The sequence below is a fragment of the Anomaloglossus baeobatrachus genome, chromosome 1 (genome assembly GCF_048569485.1).
Source record: "Anomaloglossus baeobatrachus isolate aAnoBae1 chromosome 1, aAnoBae1.hap1, whole genome shotgun sequence".
NCBI classification, from domain to species: domain Eukaryota; kingdom Metazoa; phylum Chordata; class Amphibia; order Anura; family Aromobatidae; genus Anomaloglossus; species Anomaloglossus baeobatrachus.
The window spans coordinates 753,400,945-753,416,686 of record NC_134353.1 but is presented as its reverse complement, the minus strand read 5'-3'; the positions used below and the strand labels follow the sequence as shown (position 1 = coordinate 753,416,686).

Genomic DNA, 15,742 nt, shown 5'->3' with positions numbered 1-15,742 from the left:
CAACAGAGAACCACATATCACAGGGGAACCCTCCTGAATAACAGTGGTGAACAACATATACAGACGAGCTCCACTAGAAAAATAATAGTGAGCCGTACACTGCAGAGAAAGTCACCCTGAATATTACTAGCGAAGTGTAACTCCCCTCCCCCTCCTCGCCACCAAAATAGGTGAGACCTTCCTTCAATCAAACCTTGAGATCTACAATCTGATGAAACTCACATAAAAGATCATGTGATTTAACTATTTACTTCCTTACTCCCGGTGTAGTAGTATCAATACAGGCAAAATGGGAAAAGGTAACAAACCCCAAACTGAAGAATCAAATAAACACACAAAACGCCAAAAAAAAGTCAAGATGAAAACAAGTCGCAAAAACGAACTGTAACTGAAACACCTCAACGTAATGAAATTTGTAATGAACTACACAAACAGAAAGCAGCAACACTTCCGCTTAACCAGTGGTCAGATAGTGATGAAGATGAGACCTCCAAATCCATACAGCAGGATGAAGATATAAAAGAATACATTAAGGCTCTCCCTACAGCAGAATATATGAAGAACCTATTTAAGGACTTTACACAGGCTGTGAAGGATGAGATCGCAGATCTCAGAAAAGATGTTAAATCGGCGCATGACCGAATACAAATCCTGGAAGATAATAACGAACAGATCATAGCACACGCTTCAAAAGTAGCAGAAATCTTAATTGAGAAACAAAAAGATCAATTTCTGCAAAGGACCCACATAGATGACCTCGAAAATAGGTCCCGCAGAAACAACTTAAGAGTTAAAGGCCTGCCGGAATCTATCCCTCATAAGGATATTTTCACTACCTTGACCGCAATCTTCAACAACATTATCGGGAAACACAATGAAAATGACCTGAAAATAGAAAGAGCACACAGAGGGTTTCGACCAAAAGAATCGGGAACAGACAGACCAAGAGATGTTTTATGCTGTTTCCAAAGCTTTAAAACCAAAGAGGACATTCATCAGAAAGGAAAGCGAGAGGTGCGGAAAAAATAGAATACGAAGGCTCGGAGATTCAAATCTTTCAGGACCTTACAAAGCTGACTCTCGACCTTAGGTGACAGCTTCAACCCTTGACAAAAGTTTTGAGAAATAAGAACATTCCCTACAGATGGCTCTTCCCCTTTGGGCTGGCAGTCCCATTCAATGGCAAGACTCTTAACAATCAGAACTCCTGATGACTTACTGTTCGTCCTCAGAAAATTGGATTTATCGGACCTCCAGGTCCCAGATTGGACAACAGCGGAGGCATTTCTAAATTTGCCTCCACTTCCAGTATCTGAAAAGTGGTCTATAGTCACTCCACCCAAAGAAAAAAAAGAAAAGAAAACTGAATTCTGAATACAAGAGAACACCCAATAGAGAAAACGGAGTAATCGGGTGAAGATAGAAGCAAAACCTATGATATAAATATTTACTTTGATCAGAAATTCTAGGTTAACTGTTTCTAAAGTTCTGTGTTAGTTACTTTGTATTAAGAGTTATATTTAGAAAAGAGATATGAAGTTGTTGATACTCCACATACGTCAACCTACTACCCCCTCCCTCTTTCCCACTGAGGTGGAGACAGAGATAGGGGGAAGCCTGGACACAATGTATATGCTAAACAACATAATCCCGCCGGATTGAGCTCATAGGCTACATTCGAAATGGGATTTGACATTGTGTCATTTAAAGCCTCTGGTTCAATTAAGACTCACTGGGAGTCTGTTTAATCCTCTAATAAGTACATACATATTTCTCTCCGTCTTTGAAAAAAGGGAGAACCCTAAAAAATAAAAAAAAATAAAAAAAGAAGAGAACCGCTACTTCTCTTCTAAGTCCACGCCCCCACGGTCCTGAATACCACCTTTTTCCTTGCAATTATTCCTGGTAGGGCGTGCATTATTTTTGCTCATATCCCTACCAGCTGCAGAAATTTTCAAACCAGTTGAGAAACCTGGTGGCACGTTGCGCATCATGGTTCACTCTTTTGTTTTATTTATCTCATCCTTCTATAGTTCCTGTTTATTAAAAAATCCTGCTAAGACAAAACAAATAAGACGCAAATATGCCCCACTCAAGCATCAATGGCCAACATAAAGGTAGCTACCTATAATGTAAAAGGATTAAACATCCCAGGAAAAAGATCACAAATCTTGAACTGTCTACATAAAAATAAAATAGATATAGTATTTTTCCAAGAAACTCATTTTAAAGGGGTGGTTCACCCATATTTTTTATTGTCTAGATCGATATTATATTGAGAAACAATGTTTCTCTCAAATACCTTGTGTTGTCAATAGTGCCTGTGAGAGGCGCTATTGCAGACCGCTGTTCCCCGTCCAGTGACGTACCCGTCCAATGCTGCCACGTCACATCTGTGCAGCCGGCTACAGTCTTCCAGACTCTGAGCTGTGAGCGGTGTTTCACTGCTGTCACAGCCCATTTGCTCTCCCCTCCTCCTCCCTCCTAGCACGGCGCGTCTCCTGCTCCCCCCTCCCTCCTCCCTCCTAGCACAGCACGGCGCGTCTCCTGCTCCCCCCTCCCTCCTAGCACAGCACTGCGCGTCTCCTGCTCCCCCCTCCCTCCTCCCTGCTCGCAGAACGCTGCAAGCAAGAGACGTGCTGTGAGGGAGGAGGGAGGAGGAGCCGGGAGCAGATGGGCTCAGAATGTAGCCGGCTGCACGGATGTGACGAGGCAGCATTGGACCGGGTACGTCACTGGACGGGGAGCAGCGGTCTGCAATAGCGCCTCTTACAGGCACTATTGACAACACAAGGTATTTGAGAGAAACATTGTTTCTCAATATAATATCAATCTAGACAATAAAAAATATGGGTGAACCACCCCTTTAAACAAACACACACACCAGTTACTAAAAATAAAATCTTTACTAAATGGTTTAATGCTAACTCACCAATCAAAAAAAACAAAGATCTATCTATAATTATAAATAAGAGGATTCCTTTCATCTTTAAGGATGCGTTATATGATAGAGGGCAGATACAGTTAGGTCCAGAAATATTTGGACAGTGACACAATTTTCGCGAGTAGGGCTCTGCATGCCACCACATTGGATTTTAAATGAAACCTCTACAACAGAATTCAAGTGCAGATTGTAACGATTAATTGTTAAGATTAATTTGAAGGTTTGAACAAAAATATCTGATAGAAATTGTAGGAATTGTACACATTTCTTTACAAACACTCCACATTTTAGGAGGTCAAAAGTAATTGGACAAATAAACCAAACCCAAACAAAATATTTTTATTTTCAATATTTTGTTGCGAATCCTTTGGAGGCAATCACTGCCTTAAGTCTGGAACCCATGGACATCACCAAACGCTGGGTTTCCTCCTTCTTAATGCTTTGCCAGGCCTTTACAGCCGCAGCCTTCAGGTCTTGCTTGTTTGTGGGTCTTTCCGTCTTAAGTCTGGATTTGAGCAAGTGAAATGCATGCTCAATTGGGTTAAAATCTGGTGATTGACTTGGCCATTGCAGAATGTTCCACTTTTTTGCACTCATGAACTCCTGGGTAGCTTTGGCTGTATGCTTGGGGTCATTGTCCATCTGTACTATGAAGCGTCGTCTGATCAACTTTGCGGCATTTGGCTGAATCTGGGCTGAAAGTATATCCCGGTACACTTCAGAATTCATCCGGCTACTCTTGTCTGCTGTTATGTCATCAATATACACAAGTGACCCAGTGCCATTGAAAGCCATGCATGCCCATGCCATCACGTTGCCTCCACCATGTTTTACAGAGGATGTGGTGTGCCTTGGATCATGTGCCGTTCCCTTTCTTCTCCAAACTTTTTTCTTCCCATCATTCTGGTACAGGTTGATCTTTGTCTCATCTGTCCATAGAATACTTTTCCAGAACTGAGCTGGCTTCATGAGGTGTTTTTCAGCAAATTTAACTCTGGCCTGTCTATTTTTGGAATTGATGAATGGTTTGCATCTAGATGTGAACCCTTTGTATTTACTTTCATGGAGTCTTCTCTTTACTGTTGACTTAGAGACAGATACACCTACTTCACTGAGAGTGTTCTGGACTTCAGTTGATGTTGTGAACGGGTTCTTCTTCACCAAAGAAAGTATGCGGCGATCATCCACCACTGTTGTCATCCGTGGACGCCCAGGCCTTTTTGAGTTCCCAAGCTCACCAGTCAATTCCTTTTTTCTCAGAATGTACCCGACTGTTGATTTTGCTACTCCAAGCATGTCTGCTATCTCTCTGATGGATTTTTTCTTTTTTTTTCAGCCTCAGGATGTTCTGCTTCACCTCAATTGAGAGTTCCTTAGACCGCATGTTGTCTGGTCACAGCAACAGCTTCCAAATGCAAAACCACACACCTGTAATCAACCCCAGACCTTTTAACTACATTGATTACAGGTTAACGAGGGAGACTCCTTCAGAGTTAATTGCAGCCCTTAGAGGCCCTTGTCCAATTACTTTTGGTCCCTTGAAAAAGAGGAGGCTATGCATTACAGAGCTATGATTCCTAAACCCTTTCTCCGATTTGGATGTGAAAACTCTCATATTGCAGCTGGGAGTGTGCACTTTCAGCCCATATTTTATATATATATATATATATATATATATATATATATATATATATATATATATATATATATATATATATATAAATTGTATTTCTGAACATGTTTTTGTAAACAGCTAAAATAACAAAACTTGTCACTGTCCAAATATTTCTGGCCCTGACTGTACATACTACTGAAATGCACAATATATAATACACTGTTTACGCTAGCAAACATTTATGCACCAAACAACAATCATGCCCCTTTTTTCAAAAGCTTTACTGAGATCTTAGATAATTTCACAGAAGGCCAATTAATTCTGGGAGGAGATTTCAACATACCCTTACACCCTCCGTTAGACACATCAAATGGCCAATCGACGGTCCCGCTCAAAACAACTAGATACATTAAAAAACTTCTTAACAGCAAACTATTAATAGATGTGTGGAAAATGATACACCCCGCCACAAAAGACTATTCCTTCTTCTCATCAGTACACAAAAAATACTCAAGGATTGACTATTTATTTCTCCCCCACAAACATCTGAGCTTAGTACATAGCATCTCTTATGACTCAATATTATTCTCAGATCTTGCCCCACTTTTTCTCAACCTGAACATACAACAACAAATCAGAAGCCCCTTAAATTGGAAGCTAAATAATAATCTACTCAAAATGAAAGACTCACAAGATTATTTAGCCAGTTCTATTAAGAATTTCTTTACAGAAAACTGTATTTCTGGCAAATGCGACTCCAACATTTGGGAAGCGCACAAAGCTGTTCTCAGAGGCATTCTCATTGAACTTGGTTCGAGAACAAAGAAAGAGAAAAGGAGATCTCACTAAAAATAGCCCAAATTAAAAATATGGAAGACAAACATAAGATAACACAATCTCATATTCTAGAGAGAAATCTTTATAATCTAAAACTTGAATTAAGGGCCCTCCTTGATCAAAAATTTGAAAAGTTCCTATCATTCTCCCGTTTTAAACCATACTCCCATGCAAACAAATGTAGATATCTGGCAAACTCTATTAAGAAACAAATTAACTCCACACACATTCTGAAAATAAAAAATAATAAGGATCAGCTATTCTACAAAACAGAAGATATCTCCAAAACATTTTCAGAATTCTACTCAAACCTATATAATCTAAAAGCGAACTTGCAAATCTGACTCAGAAAAAATTGAAAAAACGGAAGAATTTCTCAAGAACCTAACCCTTCCCCAAATTTCAGCTATGCAAAAGGAATCGTTAGGTCTCCCTATAACAAAGGAAGAAATAGAAGAAGCTATACATCAAACCCCAAATGGCAAGAGCCCAGGCCCTGATGGCTTTTCAATAGAATATTATAAGCATTTCAAAACTGAACTGATTCCACACCTGTTAGATTACTTTAACCATATTGATAAATCTAACAAATTCAAGAAGGAATCTCTAGAGGCACACAAGTCTCATACCGAAAGAAGGAAAAGACCCCACCTCCTGCGGCAGCTTCAGACCAATTTCGCTTATTAATAATTATATGAAGCTCTATGCCAAAATACTAGCGAATCGAATGCAGAAACTTCTCCCAAATTTGATAAATCCGGAACAAGTTGGCTTTATTAAGGGTAGAGAAGCCAAGGATAATGTGATGAGGGCAATCAATGCGATTCACCTGGCTAAACACCAAGAAATACAATTGTCGGTCCTTTCCACAGACGCGGAAAAAGTATTTGATCGCGTTGATTGGTACTTCATAGAACAAACACTCATTAAATTTGGCTTCCCCAAAATTTTTTACAAAAAATCCTGGCCTTATATTCCACGCCCACAGCCAGAGTCAAAGTGAATAATATACTGTCCCCCAGCTTTGATATACAGAACGGTACGAGGCAGGGCTGCCCATTGTCCCCCCTTCTATTCATCCTTACACTGGAAACCCTTTTACAAAAAATTAGTCAATCCCCCAAAATCAAAGGACTGAAGACTGGCACAATTGAACATAAATGTGCTGCTTATGCAGATGATATTCTATTCTTTTTGGTAAACCCAAATGACTCTATGCAAGAATTGCTATCAGAACTGCGTCTCTTTAACAATTTCTAACTTTAAAATAAATTTCTCTAAGTCCAATATAATGCATATCCTATTATCACCTGAAAACAAAGAAAAGCTGTCTACTCTCTCTCTCTTTGAAGAATGTTCCTCCATCACTTATTTGGGTACAAAGCTCAGTAATTCTTCCAATCACCTTTACAAACTCAACTTTATGCCTTTACTAAAGTCAGTAGAATCCTCACTGATGTCATGGAAAGACGCCCCGATTTCCTGTTGTGGTAGAATTAATCTGATTTAAAAATGATAATTCGACCCAAAGCTCTTTACTTTTTATAAACCCTCCCAATAGATATCCCTCAACAATTTTTTTTAAAAAAATGAATGCTATAATATCAAAGTTTGTATGGGCAGGGAAAAGACATAGGATTAAACACAAAATTCTAGTAAATCTGAGACATAGAGGAGGTCTTGACCTTCCAGATTTCGAAAAATATAGGACAGCAGCGCATATAGCAAGAGTGGTTGAGCTTCAGTCCCACACATCAACAAAACTTTGGACGACACTTGAATTGAGCATTTACATAGAGGATTTCTACATTACTTGTGGCCTACTTCCTTTAACAAATTCAAATACAAAAGTATCACAAATCCTTATACCATAACAACTCTCAAACTTTGGCATAAAACAAATAAAAAAATGAATCTGATACCAAGGATCTCCAAAGCCACTCCTATTCTTCACCTAATCCCCAATAGCTACAGATCACTCAAAAAAAACCTGAGCCACCTGGATCAATATAAAACCATGCCAATACAGTCATTAGTAGACAAAAAGGACTCGCTGAATAAAGGTAAATTTAATGCACTTATTTCCACACTAAAGCTGGAGAAAGTAGATATTCAGATCCTACAAGATACGATAAAGCTACATCTTCCAGATATCTCTTCCTCAACTACGGACCCACCATTACTCAAACTCTTTCTAAACACAACAAAGAATGAAAAAATAATATCCAAAATACATAAAAACTTATCCCAAGATGTTGATGTTCCAGACTTTTTGAACAAATGGGAAACAGAATTAAATACAAAATTCCTCCAAGAAGAAATCCAAATAATTCTAGGGAACATTCACTCCCTCACTACTTTCGGTGAGGTATCAAGAATTAAACTACAAAATAGTCTCAAGATGGTATAAAACTCCAATTGTATTAAATAAAATAAGCAGCTCAATTTCCCCACTCTGCTGGAGATGTGGATCTGAACTAGGTACCCTGTCACATATCCTGGTGAAATGCTCAAAAATCCAAAATTACTGGAAGAAAATTAGAGACCATATTAAAAAGGTGACCAATACGGAAATACCCTTAGGCTGTGTTCACACACTGCGTTTTTTACCTGCGTTTTTGGTCCGTTTTTGCTGCAGAAATTTCTTGAGAAATTTTTGTAACCTTTCTGCAGACATTCCCCAGCCAAACCTATGGCAAAAAAAAATAGCTGTGCGCACACTGCGTTTTTTTCTTAAGAAAATTCTTTCAGTAGATTTTCTTAAGAAAAAGAATGAGCATGTCACTTCTTTTCTGCAGCTAACTGCGTTAGTTATCATAGATAATGGCACAATAACGCAGGGAGCAACCAGCGGTAAAAACGCACCGAAAACGCATCAAAAACGCACCGAAAACGTGGCAAAAACGCAGGTGCGTTTTTGGTGCGTTTTTTTAACGCAGGTGCACTAATCCTTCACTCTTAAGAAATTTCTTAAGAAAAATCATTTTTCTAGTGTGAACATAGCCTTATCCTCCGAATTCATTCTCCTCAACTTAGATCCCTCAAAGTCACTTCTTAGGAAAAATTCTCTGTTACCACAAATAGTTAAAGCTGCTAAAATAGTCATAACAAGACATTGGAAGAGTGAAGAGCCAGCCTCATTTAAAGAGTGACAGTCCAGACAGGTACATTTGAAAAAATCAGACTGTCAAAAATCAAACATGGAAAAGATTTAAATGACTGGGAGGTTTGGCTAAATGCATCGTTATCATACTAACAAGTTAGTTGAAAAGTTGCGTCTGATCAGCATGCAATGAGAAGTCTCATTTTGGTAAAAAAAAAACAGAAAACTTAGCAGGTTTTATTTTTCTTCTTTGTCTTTGCTCCTGTTGCTCCCCCTTTCTTACCTTACTCTCTCACGTATTATACCCCTATATTCTTCCTCATAATTCTCCCCCCCCATCCCCTTCCACCTTCTTGTTCTTACATCCCCTTTTCTTTATTCATGAAACCACCTGACAGTGTTATAAGTTGTTAATATACGTAAAGTTTTTTCTGAATCCACATTGTCATAATTTGTAAGAAAGTGTCATGATCGTTCCCTACCCATCATTTTGTATTTTAAAATGTTAAATAAAGAATTTAAAAAAAAAAAAAAAAGTGCGGTTCAGCTTTCGCCTCTCATCCGACGCTGAGCCTTGAATGGGGAGAGTGGCATACAGCGTAGATACTCATAAGCGGAAAGCTGGCAACTCTTGTTTTTTCTATTTCTTGATGAGTGTAAACGGTTCTGGAAGAAACCAGGGCAAAAGGGGCTAACTAATAAAGAAGTTGGGAGAAAAGCTGGAGCAGGAAGGTAGCAACAAAAAGACAACAAGGGTTAACTCCATAACTGTACACAGAATCAACTACTACGACCACCAGTTAGTCTGGATCACAATACTTCACCAGACCAGCTAAGATAAAAAATTATAGCTGGCACTAATGGAAGTGTCCAGCCAGCACATATAGGAGAGGAACACACGTGTGATCAGAGATGACTCACAAGCAGATCAGCAGAGATTAACTCTTGTTTTAAACTTGAAGAAAATGAAAGGCACTCACCAGTCTTGCATTGAAAAAGAATTTTATTCCGACATCAAAAATGCGGGTGCAGGTAATGAGGGAGGAGGAGCACACAACACGTCGGACAAAGGCGCGTTGTGTGCTCCTCCCTCACTACCTACAACCACATTTTTTATGTCAAGATAAATTCCTTTTTCAATGCAAAACTGGAGAGTGACTTTCATTTTCTTCAAGTTTAAAATGAATATGGATCTGGACTGTTAGAAATGAGCACCACATCCAGGAGCTGAAAGTTTTACTGCCATATAGTGCTAATAAAGCTCTGTATTTGTTTTGGGTATGTGGCTGAAAAAAAAGTGATGGACTGCTTTGTTTGAATAGTGCCCAGTATTTCTGCCTTTGTCAGAGATTAACTCTTGCTAGCCGGCCTATGAACTATAATTCTATTGGTCAATGCCTAAGTCAGTTTGCACTGATTACAGACCTCACAGAAGTTATCAGACTGGGTGTCAGAATCAGTCGTCTGAACAGATCCCATCAATGGCATGATAGTTGGCGATGTTTGAAAAAAAACCTCCGTGTGACACTGGATTGGCCTCCACAGTCTCCAGACCTCAACCCAATCAAACATTTGTGGGTAGAATTGAAGAAAAATCCGTATACATACCCAAGTGAGTCGACCAGTGTGCACCAACTTTGGGTACGTGTAGAAGATCAGTTTTCAGAGATATGCTTGAATCTGGTTGAGAGCATGTCCAGAAGGATTCAGGCAATGCTGAAAGTCAAAGGTAGATTTACAAAATACTAACAAAATAATAAAAATTTAAATTTAAGTTTTTTTAGGAGCAAAACTGTAACAATGCAGTGACATAACAAGAATCTGCATAACTAATCATATGCTAAATAGTAGCGAGTCAAATTTATTTAGACGATTGCCTATAAAATGATGGTAGTCTCATGCACAAAGCTGTAGTGGAGCCTGAATGTCAAAAAGTCAAAACATTGTTACCCTTTTGCTCGTCCGTGTATGGACACTCAAGAAAGCAAAGAGCTGTAGTGCTGGAGAAGACTATTACAAGTTTATGGACAGTGAGGTCACCAACCATGATGTCTTTGATCATATAAACCCAGAGTTTTTTCTGTAAGGCAAAATCCCCAGACAAGAACTGATCTATTTTAGACATGTGATGAGGGCAGATTCATTAGAGAAGGACATGGCCCACTCGCTGGACACCATTCTGGAAGACACCGTAATAAACAGCAAAAAGTTTGAAAGAAACTGTGGAAAACGGTAGCATTGCAAGAACTGGCTCCATTTACAGAGTATTAATGGATCAGACTCGACTGAACGGATCAGAATTGGTGAAAGATAGAAAAAGAAAAGCCAGATTCAGGAGAACACTGGCATTTACTCCAGGAAAAGTACATATTGTAAATAAAAATATTTAAATACATGGGGCTGCTGATAAGTCTTTGGCTTTGTGATCTTTTTTTGTTTCTATGGTAATGAATGTTACATCACATGAAAGCCTTTTGTGTCTAATACGTGTTCAAAATTTTGTGTTTGTTGCTTATGGCAACAGTGTTCTACGCACGCGGGAAAACAAAATGGAAGAGTCTAATGCGATATTCACAGCAACTGAGGGCAGAGGAGTGATAAAATTCTTATTTCTGCAAGGAAAGTCCGCAAAGGATATTCATTGTGATATGTTGTAGACATTGGGGGATCAATGCCCTTCATATTCCACAGTTAAGAACTGTGTTGCCAAATTTAAAAATGGGCCACTTCAGCACCAATGATGAGGAACGTCCTGGACGACTGAAAGTGGTTGTTGTCCTGGAGATCGTCGATGCTGTGCACAACCTCATACTGGAAAATCGATAAATTTCAGCTAAAGCAATAGATAGCGAGGCATTCTAAACCCTTTCTGATCGATCTCTACTATTGCTTCCCCGGGGCTGCTACTATCACAATTTCCATGCTGTTACAGGTGTTGTGACTATCACAACTCCGTCAGGTGAGAGGCTTCAAGTACATTTACCTGACACTTGTATAAGATAAGACCCTATTGCGCTAGATCTCTCCACACTTTCTTCTGCAGCTAAAGTAATGGCAGACGACATGGGGATTTCCCATGAACGTGTCATTATCCATGAACATTTGGACATGAGGAAGCTATCTGCAAAGTGGGTCCCCAAATGTTTGACATCAGATCAGAGAAGCATGTGAATGAAAACTTCCTGTTCCATTTGTTAGTTTCCGGACTGATAAGATCTTCCTGGATCGTCTGGTCACTATGGATGAGACCTGGATTTATTTGTATGACCCTGAAAACAAGGGGCAGTCAAAAGAGTGGAGGCACAGTGGTTCTCCTCGTCCAAACACATTCAGGGTGCAAAAATCAGCCACTAAGGTGATTGCATCTGTGTTCTGTGATAACGAGGGCATACTGTTAGTGGACTACCTTCAAAAGGATTCCACCATCAATACAATGTATTACATTGAAATTTTGGACCAATTGAAGGCAGCTCTGAAGGCCAAAAGGCGCAGCAAGCTGTCCAAAGAAATCTTGTTCCTGCAAGACAACGACTCCTCTCACACTGCACAAGCAACCACTGTAAAACTGGAAGAGCTGGGCTTCCAGCTGGTTGACCACTCACCTTATTCACCAGATCTAGCTTCCTCTGACTATCATATGTCTCCAAACCTTAAGAAACACCTCAAGGGTACCAAATTTCACACCATTTCTGACGCCTTGACTGCTACGGATGTTTGGTTTGAGGCACAACCGAAATCCTTCTTTTTGCTACGCTTACAGAACTTGGAATATTGATGTAAGAAGTGTGTTGACATCAGTGGAGAGTAAGTGGAATAAATGTAAAGTTTCATTATCCTATCTCATTTCTTTCTGCGTAAAGCCAAAGACTTATCAGGAGCCCCTCGTATATATTTATGTCCATGTTCGTCCCCATTTATCTTGCAAAACTTTATTGTGAGTAATTATAACCCTTTTTTTATTGGTAATTTAACATTGTATATTTTTTTATGTCTCCATGCTTTGCTCACATGTAGCTGTATTTGTTTCAGGTGTATATTAACTGATGTGGGATTTGTTTGATTTGTTCTCTCTGTCTTTTTTTTTTTTATTCCTCTATCCCTTTCTTCTATTTAGGAACTTCAGACTAGCATTTTAGGCTTAGCAACACAAATATTAACTGGATGTGATGAAGTTCTGGAAATGCTTCAACGTGTCACAACTGCTCTCATCAATAGTGATATTCCAGACAGGGATGTTAGGTATGTGAGGTGTTTGTTTTTTTTTGTTTTGTTTTGTTTTTGTTTTTTTTTACATATTATGCTTGGTGAGAAAAAATAAACTCCCCATATCATTAATGGGAATCTGTCACCAGGTTTTTGCTCCCCCATCTGAGAGCAGCATAATGTAGAAACAGAGACCCTGATTCCAGCGATGTGTCCCTTATTGGACTGTTTGCTGTCATTTTGATAAAATCACTGTTTTCTCTGCTGCTGATCTAGAAGTTATACAGAGCTCATGAATATGCTTGGCTACCTGGCAGTAGGTCAAGTAGTCCTCTAATGATGATCTACTGATTTTATCAAAACTACACTAAGCAACACAGTAAGTGAAACATCACTGGAATCAGGGTCTCTGCCCCTTCCTTATGCTGCTCTCAGATTAGGTGACATAAACCTAGTGATAGATTCCCTTTACGTAGCCATAATCTGACTTTTTTTTTTCAGAGACCACCCTTTTCAAGTGCTGCTTTTGGTGCCCCATGTCAAAAGCTTATTTTGTCATGAGGGGAGTGTACCTAAGCATTATAATACAGTAATAAATGGTAACCATTCATATGACTGACCATTTTTGTAACACAAAAATAACTGGGGTTCACAAGAACAGAGCTATTTATACAAAGCAGGACTTAATTCCAGCTCATAAAAGGGGGTTGGGGGCCGGAAATCCCACTGTGAGATACTTATGACCTACTAGAGAATTTGGTGGGGTGTTGTATTCATGAGATGATCCACTTAAAGGGAATCTGTCACCAGGTTTTTGCTGCTTTAATGTGAGAGCAGCATAATGTAGGGGCAGAGATCCTGATTCCAGCGATGTATCACTTACTGGGCTGTTTAGTGTAGTTTTTATAGAAATCCTTGTTTTATAATCTGGAGATTATCATTGGAGGGCTACCTTCTACCATACAGTCCTCTATATTCATGAGGTCTGTATTGCCCCACCCCACCACTGATTGGCATAATTCTTATGCACAGTGGACTCAAAAAGCTGCCAATAAGTGGTGTTGGGCTAGGTTCATCAGAGCTCTGCATTCAGAGAATTGCTAAATTTCCCAGACAATAAAACAGTTTTTAATAAAACTGCAGCATTCGGTAAAGCAAGTGACACAGGGCTGGAATCAGGGTCTCTGCCCCGATATCATGCTTCTCTCAGATTATATAGCACAAACTTGGTGATAGATGCACTCTTCTTTGCACAGTTATTTCCTGCATCCAAATGATGTTCTTGAACTACCCATGTGATATTGTCATTTGGTGTTTTTAAGAAAAATATACATTTTGTATTTTAAAATTTTATTTGATATTCTGAGAAAATGGTAAAGTAAGAGGTTTTTTTTTATTTTTGCTGCATTAGTTTTTTTGGGGGTGCTAAAGATTAACTTTTGCTAGGCATACTCATGAGCTACACATCCCTATCGTCTAACTCCCATCCAAATGTAATCATACATGTTAAAAGTTATTGACATCTTTGCACTTATTTCATTTGCTTCATAAATGAAGACTTGGGCAGCTTTCCAAATATATAAAAATTAGATAATTTTGTGTCAGTTTTGGTACTGTAGAGTCTATGTAACTCTTTGCACAGCTGGCAGTTCTCATAGATTTGATAGCGCATTTCTCCTGGTTTTCTCTTCCATTCTCTGTGTTGAGATATCAGAAGGTAAGGTGAGAATTATGTTCATCCTTAATCAGAGTGTTTGGAAAGCATCCATATCATCAGGGAGGGGAGATCAAACAGATTGTAGTTTCCAGAGAAACCATATGAGAATAAACATGACACTCTCCATTGGGAGTGATAAGGGATCACACTTGCTGGGTAGCCATAAAGAAGAGCACCAATAGCAAACCCTGCAGGTGGAGAGCATCAGCGTGTGTGAGCATGAGGCCTGTTTCACACATCGGTGAAATTCCAGACGTTTTTCACTGACCTGTTAAGAACGCATATGTCCCTCCATGTGCTGTGATTCACAGCACTCATAGGTTCTACATGTGCTATCCGTGATTTGTAATCCGTGATATACTCACCTGTGCTTGCTCCTGCTGTTTATGGTGCTGAACTCTTCGTCTCTGCTGTGTTTCCGGCCGCCACTGCAGCTAATTCCAGGTCAGCTCTGCTGTGCGTAAATGCATACGAATGAGAATAATGAGCCGGCTTGGAAGCAGCAGAGAGCAGCAGCTGAACACAGCAGTGCTGGAGAAGGCGAGTATAAAACCCTTTTTATTTTCAATGCACGTGTTTTTCTGGTACGTGTTTCACGGATCACACCATAGTGTGGTCCGTGGGACATCAGTGATGCCAGAAAAAAAACGGACTTGGCTCCGTGTGGAAACACGGACACGTGTGTACGCCACATGGAGACACGGTCAGTGAAAAATCACTGATGTGTGCGCTGACCCATTGATTTTAATGGGTCTGCGTTTGTCCGTGATTCTGGTACGTAGAAAAACTGTCACATACGTAACAATCACTGATGTGTGAAAGAGGCTTAAAGGGAGAGGAGGTTCTCATGGGCTGTAGATGTGAAAATTGATAGAAATGAAGATGTGCTAGTACATAAGAGTTAATGAAGGCTCCAGCACCCTGTACACACCCAGATCTTACTCTCTTAGTAATGAGTGCTACAGGTATCACCCACATGAGAAACTCTTAAAACTATGGCTATGTGCGCATGTATCGTTCTGTCCCTGCAGAAATTTCGGCAGCGATTTGAACAGCACACGTGCGCTTTAAATCGCTGCAGAAAGAGTCCGTAGTGGGGAAAAAAAAAGCAGATTACATGCGCTCTGAATGCAGCCCCTCCCATAGACAGAGCGGACGTAATAAGTGACATGTCACTTCTTAGAACGCGCGCTGCGGGCAGCAGCCAAAGGGCTGCGCTCTAAAGCGGGCTTTACACGCTACGATATTGCTAGCGATATCGTACGCAAAAGCACCCGCCCCCGTCGTGCATGCGATTTTGTGTGATTGCTGCCGCAGCGAACA

General features: G+C 39.8%; 1 protein-coding gene across 2 annotated transcripts in view; it reads left to right on the top strand.

The window, feature by feature from the left end:
* HECTD4 (HECT domain E3 ubiquitin protein ligase 4) overlaps nt 1-15,742 on the top strand; it is a 366,009-nt gene that overhangs the window by 130,839 nt on the left and 219,428 nt on the right. For both annotated transcript variants that reach the window (XM_075323933.1, XM_075323925.1), the window contains exon 18: nt 12,614-12,738. In XM_075323933.1, coding sequence (XP_075180048.1) covers nt 12,614-12,738 — 125 coding nt within the window. The remainder of the gene's footprint in view (nt 1-12,613; nt 12,739-15,742) is intronic.